General features: G+C 31.7%; 2 protein-coding genes across 2 annotated transcripts; both read left to right on the top strand.

Moving 5' to 3' along the window:
* Positions 1-586: 586 nt before the first annotated feature.
* LOC145059894 (receptor-like protein EIX2) lies at positions 587-2509 on the top strand. The gene has a single exon (XM_079007657.1). It carries the CDS (start codon positions 587-589, stop codon positions 2507-2509), a length of 1923 nt encoding a protein of 640 aa, XP_078863783.1.
* A 5816-nt stretch (positions 2510-8325) lies between these two features.
* On the top strand, positions 8326-10664 carry LOC145059893 (uncharacterized). The gene is made up of 2 exons (XM_079007656.1): positions 8326-9244; positions 9832-10664. The coding sequence occupies exons 1-2, from the start codon at positions 8326-8328 to the stop codon at positions 10662-10664; spliced, it is 1752 nt and encodes a 583-aa protein (XP_078863782.1).
* The last annotated feature ends 12201 nt before the right edge of the window (positions 10665-22865 follow it).

Below are 22865 nucleotides of genomic sequence, written 5' to 3'. Positions count from 1 at the left end.
CTGAAGAAGAAGAAGAAGAAGATTGTTGTAAATGGAGTGGAGTCACATGCAACAACCAAACAGGTCGTGTCATGGAGCTAAGTATTAGCTCCGGTGGCCTTAAAGGTGAGATTAGTGATCTTGTCTATAATTCTTTTCATGGAATTATTCCCACGTTCATTGGTTCCATGACTCGTTTAAGGTACCTTGACCTTTGTTGGAATCATTTTAATGGAACCATTCCCAGGTTCATTTGCTCCATGACCAAATTAAGGTACCTCAACCTTGGCAATAATGATCTTAACGGAACCATTCCCAGATGCATTGGTTCCTTGACAGAATTAAGGGACCTTGACCTTTCTGGTAACTCTTTTTATGGAATCATTCCTCCAGAGTTTGGAAACCTCAAAAACTTGCAAGTGCTTAATCTTGGATCCCTTGGAAAGTGTAGAGCTGGAAACCTAGAGTGGTTATCTCATCTTTCTCATTTAGAGGCACTTGAAATGGATGGGCTTTCTTTAGCAAAACAAAATTATTGGGTGGATGTGATTGTGAGTCTCCGGAAACTATCTTTTTAAGCTTAGGGGGATGTGAGCTGTCACAGGTCATGTATCCATATTCTTCTTCATTTCTCAACTCTTCTTCATCTTTATATTTCCTAAATCTCAGAAACAACAATCTCACCTCTTCCATGTATCATTGGATGTTCTCATTAACCAGCAATAGCCTTCATATTCTTGATCTCTCTGGCAACATGTTAGATGGGATACCCAAATATCTTGGTAACCTCTGTAGTTTGGAATATTTGAGCTTTGCTAACAACTCTGCTGTTGTCAATTTTCCTGATTTTCTCAACAACTTGTCGTCTGGATGCACATCGCTTACATTACAAGAGTTGTTTGCTCCACGTAACCGATTTATAGGGACACTCTCCAATGAGACCCTATCATTGAAAAATCTTGCCAGTCTTGATATGAGCTCTTGCAATCTAGGGCCTCACTTCCCCAGATGGATTCAAACTCTGAAAAATCTTTCGTATCTTGATATTGCCAATAATAGAATTTCAGACACAATTCCTCTAGGGTTTTGGGACATGTGGCCTTCTAAATTAACATATCTCAATCTCTCTTCCAACAACATCAGCGGGAAAGCACCAGATTTATCATCAAATTTTGGCAACAATTCTAGGATAGATTTGAGTTCCAACAGATTTTATGGTCCAATAACAAACGTCTCTTCCACTGTGGCATTACTAGATCTTTCTAGAAACAAATTCTCTGGTGGAATCTCCTTCTTATGCCAAATTGACCAGGGGTTTTTAGTTGTTCTTGACCTCTCTCATAATTTTCTAAGCGGACAACTTCCAGACTGTTTGTGGCATTTCAAAGAACTAAAAATTCTTAATCTAGAACACAACAATCTATCTGGAATGCTTCCTACCTCTGTTGGATCTTTGATACAACTCGAGGTGTTGTATTTATACAAGAACAGCTTCTCTGGACAATTGCCTTTGTCTCTAAAGAATTGCACAAGGTTAAGTTTTTTGAATTTGGAGGCCAACAAGTTTTCTGGTAACGTGCCTGTTTGGATTGGGGAAAACTTATCTAGGTTGTATGTCCTTAACCTAAGGTCAAACTCGTTCTTTGGAACCATCCCTTTACAGTTATGTCAGTTAGCTAATCTTCAAATTCTGGATTTGTCACTGAACAATCTACATGGACCCATCCCCTCGTGTTTGGATAATCTTACAAACATGGTTCAAGAAGGTTCATTAGCAACACATAATGTGCATTCCTATTCAATTGAATGGTTTTCCTCAGTAGCTGGTATTTATTTAGTACTTCTTAATAAGTATGTTGACCATGCAATGATGGAGTGGAAAGGATATGAACGCGAACTCACCAGTACTCTGAGATTGTTAAAGAGCATTGACTTGTCAAGCAACAACCTAACAGGACAAATTCCATCTGAAGTTACCAATCTCTATGGACTGCATACACTCAACTTGTCAAACAATGGTCTGCTTGGAGAGATTCCAGAAAAAATTGGTCAATTGAAACAACTTGAAACATTGGATTTATCTAGCAACAACTTGTCTGGAGAGATGCCATTAAGCATGTCAAGTATGCATTTTTTAAATCATCTTGACGTGTCATATAATAACTTGTCAGGGAGAATTCCATCCAGCACTCAATTGCAGTCTATTGATCCTTCAAGATACATTGGAAACCCGAGACTATGTGGACGTCCCCTTACCAAAAAATGTCATGAAGATGATGAGTCAGAAGTACCACATGTCATTGGTGAGAGGGAGGATGGTGGGGAAGACACAGATGAAGTTTGGGGGTGGTTTTTTATTGGTGGAGGCACTGGTTTTGTTACCGGATTCTGGATTGCATATGGTGCTTTACTTCTCAACCGTCGTGGGAGACATGCTTTTTTTCATTTTTATGATAGATGCAAAGATTTGGTTTATGTGAAAGTGATGGTGTTCTTTGCAAAACTGCAAAGGGTTGAAGAACATAGATAGTCTGGTAATTAAATCATGCTTCACTTGTATTTGACTGGTGTTTTTATGTCCCCAGTATCAATAAAATTGCCACCGACACCATGGGTTGCCATTTTCTAGCTTTGTGCTCAACTAAGGCAACCTGCAAAAACATTGTATTTTAAATCTAGTTAATTAATGTTGTATTTGTTTTTAGTACACAATTTTATAGGACAAATCTCAATGTAGGTTATCTGTGGAAGTGATACTAAAATATGGTCCATCCATATACACTTGTTACTCACATGCTTTAATTTGTGGGTAATTTACACAAGATTGGCTAAACTGGACTAATAGATCGATAAACAAAGAACATGAACTCTAAATTTGGGATTTTCAGTTTAGACTTTCTATGAAAGCAGGATTTGGTTATATACTAGAATAATTATGTCTTTTTGATTGAATTTAATTGTCATACATTAGGTTTAATACGGAGCTCCTTTAATTAGAGTATATATCATACAGATTATGAGGTTAAGATGTCTTTCTATGTATTTTCTCAAATTAAACTTTATGTTATAAGGTAAGAATGTTTATTAAGAAAATATATCCAAATTCCAAGTAACAATTACATATCTGATTAGATAGCCATCATTCTAGTTATTATACCCAAAATGTTATTATTATTATTATTATTCATTTTTATATGATACAAGTTTTTAATTTACAAAATAATCACAAAAACAATAATCTTAAAATGGTTGATTTTACAATTTAATCCATCATAGTCAATGTTTTAAAAAATGGATTGGTCATCTTAGTTCGATGGTCAAACAGGACCGGTCCAAAAACCCACATGACATCATTATTATTTATAACTAAATATAAAATTATAAAAATAGTACAAAATATAAAAATAACCTCCTTACAGCCAGTGGATGGAAGTTTCACAAAAAAAAAAAAAAAAAGCTTCACATATTGTTCACATATTGTTTTATAAGAAGAGTCCTCTTTACATATGTCTAAATAATATAATGTGATTAATATAATTATAAAAAAGCATGTTAAAAGAGATCAAAGGGCATGTGTAGCATTCATTTTGGTGGATAGTTGTGTGTCCCACATTGACTCAACAAAGAAAGAAGTGCACAAAAACCGTATTCCCAGACCAAAAAAACCAAAACCTGTCTAAAAAAAAACTGAACCTTATCGAGACCGGTCTTGGTCTATTAATGTGCATATGATATTTGTTTCGGTCTTGGGCGTTGTGATCGTAAAACGACTTGTCTACCTCAAAAGGAAAATCAATCAAATTGGAGTGGTTAAACCCATAGAAGAAAAACACGCAAACAAAAAACTACAATCGTATGATTCGTAAAGTAACATACATACAAAAAAATACTACTTCAAGAAAAGTTGTATACATATAAACCAGTAAATCCAAGATAATCAAGCAATCATGACCCAATCCTCAATATTTACATAAAATAAAAGCATTAACCAAAAAAAATATATTACAAACTGTCATCGAAATTAATTGGTTTGAACTGATAAAAAAATATTTAGAAAGTGGAAGTAGACTTACTTGACAAAATCATTGCCCATATGGGCCGGTACAATTACGTTGGTTTTTCTTTGTAGGCGGTGGTAGTTTATTCTTTGCATGTTCCCATATTTTTTGTTGTTATGTAATGTAATCATTCAGTATGGGGCTTGCATTTAATGGGCCCTAACGCATTTGCCTAGCAAAACAGGCTACACTGTTTGTGGGCCAATTTGTCTTACTGTTTTTTGGTTTGATGAATTTCAAGCTACAAGGCACCGGTGAGAGTGAACGTTGAAGGTGAAACAGAAGCAGTAGCAGGCAAAAGAGAAATCAGCACTTAAAAATCCCCAATTCAAGCTTACTATTGATCATAGCTCATATCTTCTCCAAGATCTGGTACCATGTTTCTTATCATTACATTGTTGAATCACCATTGCATTCTTTTTACATTATTGGTCAACACTACATTCTTTTCTACCAAATACATTCTGATTGTTCATATTCTGCAACGTTCATAACATGATTTAATTTTATAGTTAATAAAGATGTAATTAAAATGTTTAAATGTTTAATATAGATGGTTAATAAAAAGAATTCATTTAATTTTTCTAAAATAGTTAGATTATGATCTAGTTGATTATTATCTCTAGATTGAATATAACCTTTAGGAATTATCTCCTAGATTAGGGTTATCCTTTTTGAACTAAGATTAGTTTTAATTTCCATAAGTATTTATGTCTTCTAGCTTAGAAATTTCTGGAGATTGTTTGCTAAAAGCTTTTGTAATTGGCTTTTTTTTCCTAAGTGCAAGAAATACCAATGTACTTTGGTATCAATAAGTGTATGTTGATTTGGTAATTGTGTTTGTAATCGTGTTTTTGTCCCAAAGAAAAGAAATAGCAATGTATTTTGGTATTTCTTGTATTTAAGGTTTTTTAGCACAAAATTAGTAGAAAGTAAGCTACCATTTCTTGTAAAATAAGACTATTTAATTTCAAAGTCTCATATATCTACATAATGATCAATAAATGCATGTTGATTTATTAATTGTATTTGTCATTGTGTCAATGTTCCAAGTGCAAGGAATAGCAATGTACCTTGGTTTTTTGTCCCTGGTCTAAAAATAAAAATGTACTTTTGGCATCTATAAATGCATGTTGATTTGGTAATTGTGTTTATGTCCCAAGTGAAAGAAGTATTAATATATTTTTGGTATTTCTTGTATTCAAATGCAAAAAATAGCAATGTACTTTGATAGTTTTTGTTTATTCAGGGAAACCACCAAGTGATGATCAAGGAGGAAACGAGGGGAGTGAAGATGGTGGTTCGTCAAATTACTTTGTGTTTTGTTAGACTTGATATGACATAAATTTATAACACTTTTGTTGTTTGTTTTGGTATTTGTTTGAAATTAACACTTTGATACTTAATTGGATGTTGTTATGTATTTTTTTTCTGCAAGTAATATTTTTGTGTTTTTGGCGATTAATGTCGTTACGTATTGGTTTTTCTGCACCTGAAAAAAGCTGAATTAAAAAAAAAATGACTATTACCGACAACACTATTACCGGGGACACACGATTATTACTGGTAACAACCTATTAGCGGCGATAACAATTATCACCGACGACTTCATTATTAGTGGCGACAATTAGCTTTAGCGACGATATTTTGATCAATATCGACGGGGCAGCTACAATGAATTATTAGCGTCGACTTGTCGCCGCTATTACATTTACCGACGACTATCTTATATTTAGCGGTGATTTTTGTCGCCGCTAATAATTGTTTTTCTTGCAGTGTAGGTCTTGAAACATATGAATATATTTTTAAATATATAAATAGATTTTACTGGTATTTATAAAAAAAAATGTTTTTGTAAAATTAAAAACATATTTATACATTTGAAAGCATATGCATACGTTTAAAACGTCGTTATGCATTAAAAACGTATTTATTTGTATTTATAGGTATACATACTTATTTTTTATAAAATATATTGTGTACATATTAATATTAAAATAGTTATTCATATGGTTTATATTGTTTAAAATACATATTTATGTATTTGTACATATTACTAAGTAACAATGTGTATTTATTTCATTTTTGTATATATACAGTTCACTTTGTCAGCGCTCACTCAGCTGAAAATACAAAGTCAACAACGATGTGGCACGCCTAGGTCTACATGTTACCAGTTTAGCATCTAAAAACTCAAAATGGAAAAAATGTGCAAAATTAAGACATTAATGAACATAAAATTCAATTTAAGGTAAAACTGTCAATATGTGCAAAACTTAGAGGCTTTTATGACAAAACCCCATGGTTAAACCCATAAAAGAAAATTAACATACAAAGAGAAATTAAATATCTTACTATATTATCTTTCTACTCATCATCGGATTCATCTTAAATGATGACATATGTTATATTTAATAAAATTAATAATATTTAAATATATTTGTCAACATTTAACATGAGTAAGAGGGTAGATAGAAAAACATATAGAAGAATATTTAATTTCTCAACAAAAACTATCAAGGTATGAATTTTTTACAGTAACTTCTTTACAAGAAATCCTAAACATTTGGTATTTACTCAATTACAAAAGCAATCAAAAATACATTACTTCAAGAAATGACGTATACATATAAACCACTAAATTTGATAATCATGCAACAAACCCTCAAGATTTAAACAAAATATTTTTTTAATTAAAATGAAAAGTGAAAATAGATATTCACAATGTATTTTTTTCCACGAATAATGTTATACTAGTATATGTACAGCTTGCTTTTCATGGGACCAGGAGGCTCTGCCACGAATAACACTGAATTTCTACTACAGTGTAGAGGCGCCGATGACTGTGAAACAGAAGCAGAAGCAGTCAAAGAGGAATCAACATTAAAAGCCCCAAATTCAAGGGTATTGTTGATAATATTGATAGCAAGTCTCTGGTTCCAAAATCCGATATTATCTTTCTCAAATTTTATGTTTTACGTAGAATTAGAGCCCGCCTTCCAAAATTCTTGAAGAATAACTTATGCTAATTGGTCAATTGATGCTATTTGAGGCTCTTAATTTAATTTGTTGTTGTATATTCCAATTTATAACGATTATAGATCTCATGATCATGTTTACTTAGCTATAAGAGAATGAATCTAATCTAGCTGTTTTTCTCAGCGCTCCTCTTACATTTTAAGATCGAATCCAATATTGAGATCAGATCAGGTTAGTCTCTCTAGAGCCTTTCTTCTCACTCAGCTACACAAGCCATTAAAAGTCTTGTTGTTCTTATTTATTGAATCATCATTTTATTCTTTTTACATTAGTAGTCAACACGTCATTCTTTTCTACCAAATACATTCTGGGATCTTCATATTCTGCAAGGACAATGATATGACTAAACATCTTTAACAATGATATGACTAAACATCTTTTATGGTTGCATGTTTCTAAAATATCCCTTCATTTTTATATAAGAATTAACGGTGTACTTGTGGTGTTCGCTATTTTATATTGTTTTGTGTGTGAAAAGAAAAAATTAATTTGTTTTACATAGTACCAATGCTAGGGAAGTCTAAAAGTGTGGTCGTCTATTCTTTAATTTTGTAACTAATCCCAAACATTTTAATCTAGACTGATTAATAAAAATAATTCATTCAATTATTTTTCAAAAAATATATATTGCAATTTGCAAGTTTGTTACCGTCTTGTTTTAGAATCACTACTAGTGTAGCACTTTTTACAAAATAAATAAATAAATAATTAAATAAATAAATAAATAATTATTTTTAACAATGTAGGAGACCATGGATCAAAGTTGAAATGTACCAACTTGGCTTGTTTCTAACAAGTTTACGATTTAATTAATTGAAGTGAGATAAGTTCATGTCATAATCATTAAATTCTTGGACCCAATCATCTCACTGTTCTCATTTATATCTACTATATTTGATTTCATCGGTTTGTTTTTAGGGACTCGTTTCATATAACTAGTGGATCGAAACTATCTCAAGATGGGAAAAGATATAATTCATAAATACAAATTTCCAAGACTTGTAAGTCTTTAAATGTCTAAATTGGGGCAATCCATTTCAATTCATCTTTAATTTGTCTTTACTTTTTCATAGAAATTGCGTATCACAATTGAGGTTGTTGATTTGAATAGGCCACCTGTTTGAGGTTGTTGATTTGAATCTTTTGTCTTCACAATTGAGACTATATAAATCCCCATGAGGGGCCATTTGAATATGAATCACTACCAAAAAAATATTAAAAAAACATCACCAAGATTTGCATTAACATAATGAATCCCTGTGTTTTTATCATTTTCTCACTTCTCTTGCTATGCCTTGAGACTATAACTTCCAACCAATTGGTAGCAGTGGGAGGAGGAGATGATAATGATGTTAGGAACAAGTGTTCCGATAAGGAGAGACGTGCTCTTCTTGATTTCAAAGCTCGCCTCCAAGACCCTGATGAAACTCTCTCTACATGGAGATCTGAAGAAGAAGAAGATTGTTGTAACTGGAGTGGAGTCACGTGCAACAACCAAACTGGTCGTGTCATTGAGCTAAATATTAGTTCTGGTGGCCTTGAAGGTGAGATAAGCAATTCTTTGCTTAACTTAAGCTACCTGACTCATCTTGATGTCTTCTCTAATTCTTTTCATGGAATTATTCCCATGTTCATTGGTTCCATGACTCGTTTAAGGTACCTTCACCTTGGTTCGAATCATTTGAATGGAACCATTCCCAGGTCCATTGGTTCCTTGAGAAAATTAAGGCACCTTGACCTTTCGGATAACTCTCATTGTGGTATCATCCCTCTAGAGTTTGGAAACCTCACAAACTTGCAAGTGCTTAATCTTGGATCCCTTAGAAAGTCTAGAGTTTGGAACCTAGAGTGGTTATCTCATCTTTCTCATTTAGAGGCACTTGAAATGGATGAGATTTCTCTAGCCAAACAAAATTATTCGATAGATGTGATTTTGCGTCTCCAGAAACTAATCTCTTTAAGTTTAGATGGATGTGAGGTCTCACATGTCGTGTATCCATATTCTTCTTCATTTCTCAACTCTTCTTCTTCATCTATTGAATCCCTTATTCTCAGCAACAACAATCTGACCACATCCATGTATCATTGGTTGTTCCGATTAACAAGAAATAAGCTCCGCATTCTTGATCTCTCTGGGAACATATTAGATGGGATACCCAAATATCTAGGTAACCTTGTAATTTGGAACGTTTGTATTTCTATAACAACTTTGCTGTTGTCAAATTTCCTGATTTTCTCAACAACTTGTCTGGATGCACATCGCTTACATTACAAGGGTTGCTTGTTGGACATAACCGATTGATAGGGACACTCTCTAATGAGACCTTAAGATTTAAAAATCTTTCCATTCTTGGTATGAAATTTTGCAATCTAGGGCCTCACTTCCTCAGATGGATTCAAACTCTGAAAAATCTTTCATAACTTGATATTTCCAATAATAGAATTTCAGACATAATTCCTCTAGGGTTTTGGGACATGTGGCCTTCTCAATTAACGTATCTGAATCTCTCTTCCAACAACATCAGCGGGATCTTTGATTAAACCTGAGTCATTGGATCTATACAAGAACAATTGCCTTTAAAGAGTTACACGAGCTTAAACTCATTAAATTTGGCGGCCAACAAGTTTTCTGGTAATGTGCCTCTTTGGATTGGGGAGAACTTACTGAAGTTGTATGTTCTTATCCTAAGATCAAACAACTTCTTTGGGACCATCCCTTTACAGCTATGTCAACTTGAAGGTATTCGAATTCTAGATTTGTCAGTGAACAATCTCCATGGAACAATCCCTTCGTGTTTGGATAATCTTACAAGCATGGTTCAAGAAGGATTTCTACCTACACATAATGTGCATTCCTATACACTTAAATTGTTTTATTCTGGAGGTTATCACTATGGTGAACGTGATGATAAGTATTTTGACCATGCAATGATTGAGTGGAAAGGATACGAACGTGAACTCATCAGTACTCTGGGATTGTTGAAGAGCATTGACTTGTCAAGCAACAACTTAACAGGGCCAATTCCATATGAAGTTACCAAGCTCTATGGACTTCATGCACTCAACTTGTCGAAGAATAGTCTACTTGGAGAGATTCCTGAAACAATTGGTCAAATGAAACAACTTGAAACTTTGGATTTATCTAGAAACAACTTGTCTGGAGACATGTCATCAAGCATGTCTAGTATGAATTTTTTGAATCATCTAGACGTGTCATATAATAGCTTGTCAGGGAGAATTCCATCCAACACTCAACTGTTGTCTATTGAAGCTTCAAGATACTATGGAAACCCGAGACTATGTGGACCTCCCCTTACCAAAAACTGTCAAGGAGATGATGAATCAGAAGTACCACATGTCATTGGTGAGAGTGAGGATGGTGGGGAAGATATGGATGAACTTTGGGGGTGGTTCTATATTGGTGGGGGCACTGGTTTTGTTACTGGATTTTGGATTGTATGTGGTGCTCTACTTCTCAATCATCATCGGAGACATGCTTTTTTTCATTTTTATGATAGCTTCAAAGATTTGGTTTATGTGAAGGTGATGGTGTTCTTTGCAAATCTGCAAAGGGTTGAACATAGATAGTCTTGTAATTAAATCATGCTTCACTTGTATTTGACAGGAGTTTTTATGTCCTCAATATCAATAGAACCGCCACCAACACCATGGGTGGCCGTTCTCCAGCTGTGTACTCAACTAAGGCAACCTGAAAACTTTATATTTTAAATCTAGTTAATTAATGTTGTATTTGTTTTTAATAAACAATGTTATAGGAGAATTGTCAATGTAGGTTATCCGTGGAATTGATGTCAAAAGATGGTCCATCCATATACACTTGTTACTTACATGCTTTAGCTTGTGGGTTGTTTACAAAAATTGGTTAAACTGAACTAATAGATCCATACACAAAGAACATGAACTCTAAATTTAGGTATTTCAGTTTAGACTTTCTATGAAAGTAGGATTTCGTTATATGCTAGAATAATTGTCTTTTTGATTGCATTAATTAATTGGCATACATTAGATTTAATACGGAACTCCTCTCATTAGAGTATATTTCATACAGATTCGGTAGTTAAGATGTTATCTTTCTATGTATTTTCTCAGATTACATTTTATATTATAAGGTAAGAATGTTTATTAAAAAGAAATATCCAAATTCCAAGCAACAATTACATATCTTATTAGATAACCATCAATTTAGTCATAATACAGCTCAAAAAAGCTTAATTTATGTGAATGGTGATTTTTTTTTTTCATTTTTGTATGATATAAATTTTTAGTTTACACAATTATCACACAAACAATAATCATAAAATGTTTAGTTTTACAATTAAATCCACCGTAACCAATGTTTTGAAAATCGGACCGGCTGTCTCACCAGTTCGATGATTCAAACGGTCGGACTGATCCAAAAAATTGGATGATATCATTGTTATTTATAATTAAATATAAAGTTACAAAAAATACAAAACATAAAAATAACCTCGTAGCAACCAGTGGATTAGAGACCAAAAAAAAAACCTTCACATATTGTTTTATAAGAAAAGTCCTATTTTCATAATATTTTAATATAATTAATTAAAATAAACTAAATAATGTGATTATAATATAATTAACAAAAACCATGTGAAGAGACGTAGCATGTTGGTGGATGGTTTTAAGTTACGCATCAACTCAATAAAGAAAGAAGTGCGTAAAAACCATGAGACAGGACCAAAAAAAAGACCCAACTTTGTCGAAAACGGTGTGTCTACTAATGAAAAACGACTTCTTTGCCTCAAAATAAAAATCAATCAAAATGGTGTGGTTAAACCCATACAAAAAAAAAAACAGCAAACAAAAAACTACCAATGGTATGAATTATACAGTAACATACATACAAAAAAATCATTACTTCAAGAAAAGTTGTATACATATAAACCAGCAAATCCAAAGTAAATCCAAGACAATGAAGCAATCTTGAACCAATCCTCAATATTTAAATAAAATTAAAGCAATAAGAGAAAAAAATTACTAAATTGTCTTCTTAGAAATTAATTGGTTTGAATTGATAAAAATATATTTAGAAATTGGTTGTATACTTACTTAACAAAATCATTGCCGATAATCATTTTAAAGAGTTTTTAACTTTTTTTAAATTTTTTTTTTTTTTTTTTTATTTTTATAAATGGGCCAGTACAATTACATGGTTTTTCTTTGAAGGTGCTGGTAGTTTTTTCATAGCTTCATTGCATGTCCCCATATATTTTTTTTGTTATGTAATTATAATCATTAGGTAAGTACGGGTTGCATTCATTTTCCTAGCAAAACAGGTTACACTATTTGTGGGCCACTTCGTCGTATTGTTTTTTGCTTTGATGAATGATGAATTCAGCTACAAAGGTGAACTTATGAAGGTGAAATAGAAGCAATAGCAGGCAAAAGAGAAATCAGCACTAAAAAAATCCCCAATTTAAGCTTACTATTGATCATAGCTCATATCTTCTTCAAGATCTGGTACCATCTTTCTCATTGTACGTAAATTTAGAGGCCGCTTTCCAAAATCCATCAAGAATAACCCGTGTTCATTGGTTAATTGATGCCATCTGAGACTCTTACTTTGATTTACTTTCTACATTCCATAGTAAATCAAGAAGATCAATGAACAAAAAAAATCACCAAATCAAGATATATAGTCATCAAGGATCAATTCTTGATCCCATCAAGAACACCCACTCTGATACCAATTGATGAATCAATGAACCGAGTATGAAATTAATCAAAGTTGATATTGAAGAATGAATGAGTAATTGAATGCAAGATGTAAATAAGATTTCGCTTCAGCTCTATTACGCTTTAAGTGTTTACAGAGAAAAATAGACAATGTTATTCACGTTTTCTAACTCTAGTAAATGATCCTATTTATAGGATACACAAAGCGTACAAAAAATATACTAAGACGTTAACACTTAAGCTTCGAACAAAAGAGCCCTAGTAAAATACATTACAAATCATACGGAGAGTACAAAGTAAGCTTCGACTAATTACAACAAAACAACCCTTACATAATCATTCAACATTAAGAGATTGGAAACTTTAATTGGGGTTTAGAAAACCCTAATATCAAGAGAACCCTAATTTTGGAGTTGGTCGGGACCTGTGTTAAAACTATTAATTAAACCTAAAATAATACTTAATAATTCTCCACAATTAACTCGACGCAATACTGGACTTAATGGATTAAGTCATTAATGGGCTAATTTAGAAACAATAACCTTAGTTATCCTTTTATGTGAAAACCCTAGAATCGAGGAACTCTATTTTGGGCAATAATCGGAGTATCGGACGCGTAATTGGGTTGTTGACCAGATTATTATTTCAACCGAGAGTGACTAAGTCCTAATCGTCCTTTTAAATTAAGCCCTAATCGTCATTTCATGTGAGGTGGTCATTGTTGCAAGTGACTATAACCTGTGATCGGGTATTGATTCAAGTGTCATCCTTTAGGTATTTAGAAGTGAGTTGAAGCTTGTAGAGCCCTTCATTGCTACAGTGGTTATCTACGCACATATCGAGGTTAGTATTCCTTACTGTGCTCAAGGGTCTAAGGCACCAAGGATGGCCCTTTGGATTGTTATCCTGGTTCATCTTGTGATTGAATATTGTTATGATCTATTAGATCCGTGTTCTGGTATCGAGTATGTTGCTATGTTGTAGTGATCAGTTAGATCTGTCTCCTCGTATTGTGTATGTTGCTTTGTGGTAATAAACTGTAGAAGTGTATGTTATTTGTGCTTGTTGGTTATCATCTATGAAGTGTCCTTAAGGACCGTCGATGTCATGTAGGATAGCCTGAGAAATCTTGGTCTAGGATATCTTGCTTGTTCCTCGTTTGGTTTTGGCTCTAGAGTAGGACCATCTGTTCGGGTGGCTAGCTCACCTCCGATTACTTATGGTTACACATTCTATGGGGGTTAGCTGGTAGTGGGACTGTACGTTGTGAGAAGATTAGTAGGTAGTAGTGAGTTGTATGATTGTTGTTTGCCTGTATTATGTGCCTAATTGATCCTGATTGTTTATATGTCGACATATTGTGTTTGAATGGGTTGAGGTGGTCCTACTTCATGTTGTAGCCAAAAAACCTTGGAGTATGCCAGATATGAGATGAGGGCCAGGGTGGGCATGCTAGACTCATACTGAGGACTCATTAGAATTTCAAATGTGAGCTGAGGGACGGGTAGGGCAAACCAGATTCATAATGAGGGCTTAGTGGTATCTAATTATCTGTGCATGATATTATCTGCTATATGTCGACATATTATATGGGTTGGGTAGTGGTTGTACTGCTCCATGATCTAGCCAATAAACCCTGGAGCATACTAGATATGAGCTCAGGGCTAGGGAGGGCATGCCAGACTCACACTGAGGGCTAATCATTGGTATTTCAGTCCAAGGACTGAGGGAGCAAACCACACATAAGTTGTGAGCCAAGGAGAAACCATACTTATGTTGTAGGCTCGGGACCAAGCCAGATATGAGTTGTGGGCCGAATTCGCAAGCCAGACTCATACTGTGGGCTGAAGAGGTAATCCGATATTTTAGTTGTGGACCCAATACATGTTGTTATTTGTATATGTTATCTGTTGTGTGGTGGTACTTTGGGGGGGGGGGGGGAACTCACTAGGCTTTATGCTTACAGTTTTAGTTTATTGTTTCAGGTGCTTCTAATTATTTTGACAAGGCAAAGGCGTGACCGTACACATCCTTGGTTTTACAACAGATTAGATCTTGGGAAACACCGATTTTCAAATAATGTTTGAGACCACTATTTTTATAAACATTTTGTTAGTAAAAGGACCGTTTTGAAAAGTTTAAATTCGTTGAAATTTTTGGGATGCTACATGATTTGACTTATTTTCCTAAAATTTAGTTAATTTAATTTCTCTATTAATAAAATGATATATTTACCCTTATAATTAATAAAGTGTAATTGTATAGTAATGCAAGTCCATGTTCATAACATGTACCGTACATTCACACCTTTTAATTCTTCTTAAGTGACACGTTCAAACAATACTTATGATTCCATTTTGATCCTAGCCTTATATATATATATATATATATATATATATATATATATATATACACAAGCAGTTTCATGCGAAAACATAAATATTTTGGGAAAAATGCAAAAACAGATATTATCTAATAAAATATAAATTATAATTTATTTGCAATAAATTAAAAATAATAAGTTTATATTGGATGATGTTGTGGTAATATAGATTTAAAGAGGGTTTTAACGATTGTTTTTTTGACGTCGTTAAACACTTTTAAATTCAAGTTTTCATAATAAAAATATCAAAAATCATGTTTTGCTAATATGAAACAACTTCTCATGTATCATCCATTATCTTCATGTAGTTCAAAGTTTGGATGAGTTATTGTCCAAAATATAAGGTTGAGGTGACACAATCTCATAGGTTTTTCTTGTTTTCGCGTTTTCGTAAATTATTTGCATTTTCGCATGAACCATATATATATATATATATATATATATATATATATATATATATATATATATATATATATATATATATATATATATATATATATAGGAATGAGTTCTATGGAAAACAAATAACTAGGTCAACTTCTACCGGAACCAATAATCAAATGACACGTGTCTATTTCTTTCTTCACAAGTAATGTATTGTGGAAGTTATTGTGGAAGTGATGTGTTGTCATGTTTTCATTGGTTCAAATATGTGTTGCCCTAATCATTTATTTTCTATATAACTCTTCCCTATATATATATATATATATATATATATATATATATATATATATATATATATATATATATATATATATATATACTAATAGGTTGAAACCTTCAGGGAGTCGTGATATCAGGTGACACAAAAAAAATCCTCCAAATCGAACAAATGACTCCAATAACCTGAAAATATATATATAAAAAAAATGCAGATTATGATTTAAACATTAGAGTTTGATTTATGTATATAATAAAATTTGGAACTTTTGAGACGTATTATACGAAGTATCACCCGGATTTTGGTAATGTTTAAGCCATGACAGGTTTGATAGAATTAATAGGAACAACATACAGGTTTTTCTCTTAGTCAACGGTAGGAAAATTCTTGAAATTATGCGTACAAGTCTCATGGCTTTCTGTAGATCCAATCAACCTGGCACCATGAACCGCCAACAAACGACCCAATTTCTTTACCTGGTGTCCGATGAATTAATGCCTATTAAAACCTTCAAATCTCTATATTCAACCACAACACCAGGACCTACACTACTAGAAAACAAAAGGTTTTGCCACAGAAAAATAACTACGGAAAATTTCCGTAGGTAATTACCTACGTAATACCAACGGAATTCCTACAGAATGGGATGCCCTAAATTAGTAACGACATAGCTACAAAATAGTTACGGAATAACAACGGACGCACATCTGTAGGTATTTCATTGGTAATTATCTACAGAATACCTATGGAATAACGACAGAAGTAAGCTTGTAGGTATTCCGTAGGTAATTAGCTATAGAATAGCTACAAAATACCCACATAAGAAAATAGCTACAGAATAACTACGAAATACCAACGACTTTAAATTATTATTATTATTATTATTATTATTATTATTATTATTATTATTATTATTATTATTCCCATAATAATTGTTATTCAATAATCAAGTCTTAACTTTTTTTTTTGATCCTTTTGCTTTGAATATTTAAAAAAAATAAAAATCAAAATAATAGTACTATTATTAATAATAATAATAATTATAAACATAATGATAATATATAATAATCATAACGAATGTGTTTAACACACAAACAAATGAACAAATGAAAAAAATAAGTTTAACACATCAATAAGGTAAAATAATATACATTTAATGTATGAATAATAAAAAATGATAATAATTAGGGGATATATCTATTATCTTTACTATCTTATAAAACAAATACCACTATTTCTAAAAATAAATTTGAATAAAATAATAATATTTTTTTAAGACGTCCAAATCATTAAGCTAATTGTACAACTAATCACTAATAAAATAATATTAAAATTTAAACAAACTCCTATAAATCTTCTCTTCCAAGGTTTTGACCATATCTTTTTTCATCCAAATAAATACTTAACACCCTATAATTTGGTCATTTCATGAATTTTCTTTATTTTTAATATGACATGTTTCCTAAAACAAACGAATGATTAAATTGAAAATAATCATTCTCTATCGAAAAGAAATTAATTGCCGAAACAAACTATTTGTCGTCCGCCGCTTTGCGCGGGTAAACGGCTAGTACCTTAATATACATATTTGGTTAAAGGCTGAAATTTAAGAGGTACAATACTTAATGCATTATGTACACTCATTTTATGCATCATATAATCCTAAATCTTAATTTGGTCAACATTTGAAAAAGTCATAATCCATATTTTGAATTTATAAAATTTAAGATAAGATTTGACCCAGAATTGCTATTGAATCGGTCAACGTATAGAAAAAGTCAAGATAAGAATGGAAGAATGATTATCAGCTTATCTACCGGGATTTTGACCATGTCCCCTGTAATCCCTAAGTTGAATAATTCATGCCTTCCTTATATTTCAGCCGATCGAGTTTATAAAATACCAAAGCTTCCCATCATCCTTTATTTGTGAAACCCTAATCGATTCTAGCCACCTATTTCAACCGTTATCCACCATCTTCACCCAATTCTAATTACCACCTCAACCACTATCGCACTTTATCTCACCGCCATTCACCACCGCCTCCTTCTATTCTCTCTAACTCCATCGGTTAATCTGGAATCAATGTTTCTCTAGCAGCTACTACCAAACGATACCAATGTCCATCTTTTCTACCTTCTCCCCCATCGGTATTCAACTTGCATTCACGATTTCTCACTATTTAACTCCCCTACATATTGTATGTATCTCTGCCATCCCGGCGAAGTTTTGTTACAATTGGGAGATTTTGAACCCTAAGAAAACAGGTACGTTAATCTTTTTGATCTCCAATCAACAAATCCTAAGTTTTGACTATTTTCCCTATTTTTTCTATGATTTGTGTTTTTTGTTTCCCCCTTTTTCGCTCATCTTCTTTGTCACTGTCGATACCCTAATCACCATTGATTTTGTGCGATGGAGGATAGTTGAAATGGAGCTTAACGTTTGGACGACTTTTGTTGTTAATTTCCTCCTTTAATTAACCAGGGCTTTATATTGACCAAATATAGTGAACTGGCTGTGGGTGGATTTTGACGAGGTATACATAAAAAATTCAACACTTGGAAGCTAATTAGTTATCTCTATGTGTATGTGTGTTCGAATTTGAGCAAAAATTTAGTTTTGCTGAATTTTAATTCTATAATTTATTTGTATTTACACTTAATACACCTCTATTGGACCGTGTTTTTTCTCCATCTTTAAATGGTAGAGTTTCAATGTTGTTGTCATCATCATGAACAAATGGATCTTCCAGGTGTGTATCTATCCAAGGTATGTATCCAACTATGATTTATTTATAATTTATCTTCTGTTGAATATCCTTGCATGTATCTATCCAATTGACATCAAATATCAGTAACTTTTAAATATCGATAGTTCATCATGTTCTGAAGTTTAGTTTTGAGTTGTGTACACATGTAGGAAGGTCCATATTCAAGTCGTTAAAAGGTAATATGCCTGATTTTTCTTTCCTTATTTATGTTGGAAATGTCTTGATTTGTGTATATATTTGGTTAGGTTAAAACATTATCATTTGATTTTTTACAATATTTCGTTTTTGTTGACATTCTTAATTCTTTTTACAAATCTGACCATAAGTGATCTATCAAGGTTTTCCTTTTGACAAGTTTCTTTTTTGGTTATATTGATGATTTTTTTCAGATAAGATCGACACCATTAGCTAATAATGAACCCTAAACAGTAGGTCATATAAGAAGCATACCTGGTTTGTGTTTCCTTGTTCTTTTCTTCCATATTAATTTTCTTCATTCTTTCTAACTGTATATAACTATTTATGTAAGAAATAGTCTCGATTATGTGTGTGTGTGTGTTTAACTCTAAATGTATGTGTTTATGTATTTTACTTTGTTCCAGTGGTTTTTGAAAGAAAATCAACTATGTGGCAGTGTGAACCTGCGTAGTAGAAGTTTGGTGATGAGGAATATAAGTAATGTTCTCATGTTTTCTAAAGATTTTGTTTTCTGTTACTAATTTGTATTTACTTCCCTTTCCATTTAAATAGATCGGATTAGTTGCAATTGTTTTCTTTGATTAAAGTTCTCCTTAATCACATATAGCCACATGTGAAATTTGGGTTAGGGTTAAAAGCAAAAAGACCGATCTACTTTCATGGATTTGTTTATTATAGCATCCTACTTTCAATGATTTGTTTCTTTGAAGTGAAGGTTATGTACCTCCATAGATGTTTTTATTGCTTTGTGTGGTACTTCTATCATTTCTGTTTTTTATCATGAAAAGTCCAAATCCTTACCATGCCATAGATTTAATTCTCTTTGCTTTCGGATTTTCTGTTTTAGCTTGATGCTATTTTGATATGTATTTAGTTGGCTGACGTAAGGGAGGTTAGAGAACAAATTTCTACAAATACCTATATGATGAAATAGAATTAGCTAAAATCCAAAGATAATTGAATAAACATGACAAATATGTTAATGTGACATTAGTTATCATTAAAAGGCATAATAAACAGAGCATGCATGTATTCCTTATAAATATTTTATTTAGGTTGTTGTTGTTTAAGAAAAAGGGCCATTCTACAGCATAATTAGTGCTAACCTTGGGTTTTTGTGTTTAGGGGCATTTGGAATACAAAGAGGGGTTGTTGGGTTTTCTTATTTTTAAGGAGAAACTACTAGATTAATCCAGGAAGTCAAGTAAAAGAGTCGGGTCTGATGCAATTTTAAAAAATGTTTTAGGATTAATGTTTTTTTTTTATGGTTATTGTTTATTGACTTAATTGACGTCTAATTTTACTATTTTCTGTTGTTGATGTCAAGTGTGATGTAGAATTGGAATTTGAGATCCCATTCCATGGAGTATTTTGTTACTGGATGGTTGGATGTCAGGTCCGAGGCCCCTTCTTGATCTGCCTGGGTGCTACTGTTGATGTTAAAAAATTTCTAGAGTAATGATGTCATTTACAACTATAGGGTATTCTTGGTTTTAGTTTTCCATTGGAGTTGTTTAAGTCTTAACAATGGTGGCTCTGCTGCTGGTAAACACTAATTAATGGAAAACAACAATCACATGACATTTTTCTTTCTCCCACAAAACCTATTTTCTATTTTCTTTTGTTTTCCTCTATAACCAAGAAATCAACAACCTTTGTCTTCCTTTTATTTTCTTATTGGTTTGAACTTGCTGGTGGTTTTCGATGGTTTGTTCTCGGTTTTAAGGTGATTTTAATGGCGATTTCTTGATTCTAATATTACAAAAACTATACAGTCATATGACAACATATTTATCTTATTTGAAAACTTTTTAACTTAGATATATCAAATCTAATACAAGATTTTGAAAATTTTATGTTATTACAACTATATACAATAAGAGTGAGTATATCATAAGAACAAAAATGTAATAGTAGTAAATTATATATGTGTAATCATAACACACACGTAATATGAAAAGTCAAAAAAAGTTTTTTATTTGTTTTAAAACAAATTCTTTGTGTCTCAAAATGAAGAAAAAAGATAAGAAATATTGAATAAAAAGTTAAATTGGCTTAAACATAGTTTTTTTTAATGTTTAGTAAGAGCAATAGAAGACCGAGACCCAACTTTTTATAATTACTTAGGCTGAATGTGAAAAACGGATATTTAATTTTTTATAATTACTTTGGTTGAAATTTAAAAAAAGAAAGGGTTGTCTAAGTTCAAAAAGCAAAAGGTAAAGCTGTAAATCACCATTTATCATTTCCTACATATGTAGCAAAAAAGTAGGACATCGTGGTTTTCACAAGTATATAAAGTATAAACTATTAAAAATGATATTTGGGGTATGTGAATAAACTATCAAATGTACATTGTTGTTGTTACATTATTATTATTATTATTATTATTATTATTATTATTATTATTATTATCATTGCATTTAACCTATTTAGGTGCTAACTGCAATAATTATAAATGTACATCGATTGTTTTCCATTTTTAAGCATTGTGTTGATGAAAAACAAACAATATAATTAGTATGCATAGTTGCATTAATTTTTTTTTTGAAATTTAATAATTTGAATGCTTTTTTTCCTGAAAAATAAAGAAGATATCAGTATGAGATAATATACATACAAAGATTTTTCAAAAAACAATGTGGAATCCGAGCTCAAGCTATTCAAATCCTTGAAAAGAAGGATTAATGCGAAGTCGTTTGGTTTATTCTAATCCCGCTGAAGGGGAGCGATACTATCTTCACCTACTTTTATCACATATTAGTAACCCCACATGTTTTGAACATTTGTACATTGTTAACAACGTAAAACATCCAACTATTTGTGCAAAAGAACTAATAATCTCTAAAAACTAATTTCTGAAAAAACTATTATCACCCGTCGCTTTGCGGGGGTAAACGGCTAGTATATATATATATATATATATATATATATATATATATATATATATATATATATATATATATATATATATTTGTATAAGTAAGTGTATGTATGTATTTATTTATGTATGTACGTATGTGAGTACATATATGTATATATATTTATGTATGTGTATGTATGTATATATGTGCTTATATATATATATATATATGTATGTGTGTATATATGTATCTGTATGTATGTATTTGAGTATGTATGTGTATGTGTATGCATGTGTATGTATGTGTGTATGTGTATCTATGCGTATACACGGTTTTATGTATATTTATATGGTGTATAACTTTGTGAAAACAAAACACTTAAAGTATAATGACGTTGTGAAAAAAATGAAACGAAAAAAACCAAATTATACCTTCAAAAATAGAAAAAAAAAAAAAAAAAAAAACTGTAGCTAATCTGTAGGCAAATACCTATAGATTACCTACGGATAACCTTTATCCGTAGGTATTTACCTACAGATTACCTACAATTTTTTTTTTTTTCTATTTTTCAAGGATCTAATGTCATTTTTATCGTTATATTTTTTTCACAACATCATTATACTTTGGTTGTTTTGTTTTCACCAACTTATACATAACATAAACTTACATACACAGGTATAGATCGTTAGAACCCATTACTCTTTTACAACTTTATTATTCTTTTTTTTATATATAATATAAATGAAAGTTATTTTCTATACACAAATAAAAATAAATACACACATTTACATACAAACGATATGTACGTATGCTCAGTATATCACGTGTTTTTTTAATGAGGTTAATTGTGCCTCAAGAACAAACATAAATTCTAATGATTTACATTCTTTTACATACATTTATATGATGTATAACTTTTTGAAAACAAAGCAATCAAAATGTAATGATGTTGTGAAAAAAACGAAACGAAAAAAAACCAAATTATACTTTCAAAAATAGAAAAAAAAAACCGTAGCTAATCCGTAGGTAAATACCTACAAATTACCTACGGATAACCTTTTTTTTTTCTATTTTTCAAAGGTCTAATATCATTTTTATCGTTACATTTTTTTCACAACAACATTATACTTTGATTGTTTTGTTTTCACCAACTTATACATAACATAAACTTACATACACATGTATGGATCGT

The sequence above is a fragment of the Lactuca serriola genome, chromosome 6, assembly GCF_051521515.1.
Source record: "Lactuca serriola cultivar US96UC23 chromosome 6, Lser_US96UC23_V15, whole genome shotgun sequence".
NCBI classification, from domain to species: Eukaryota; Viridiplantae; Streptophyta; class Magnoliopsida; order Asterales; family Asteraceae; genus Lactuca; species Lactuca serriola.
The sequence above is the reverse complement of the archived record's forward strand: the minus strand, read 5'-3'. Positions and strand labels throughout refer to the sequence as shown.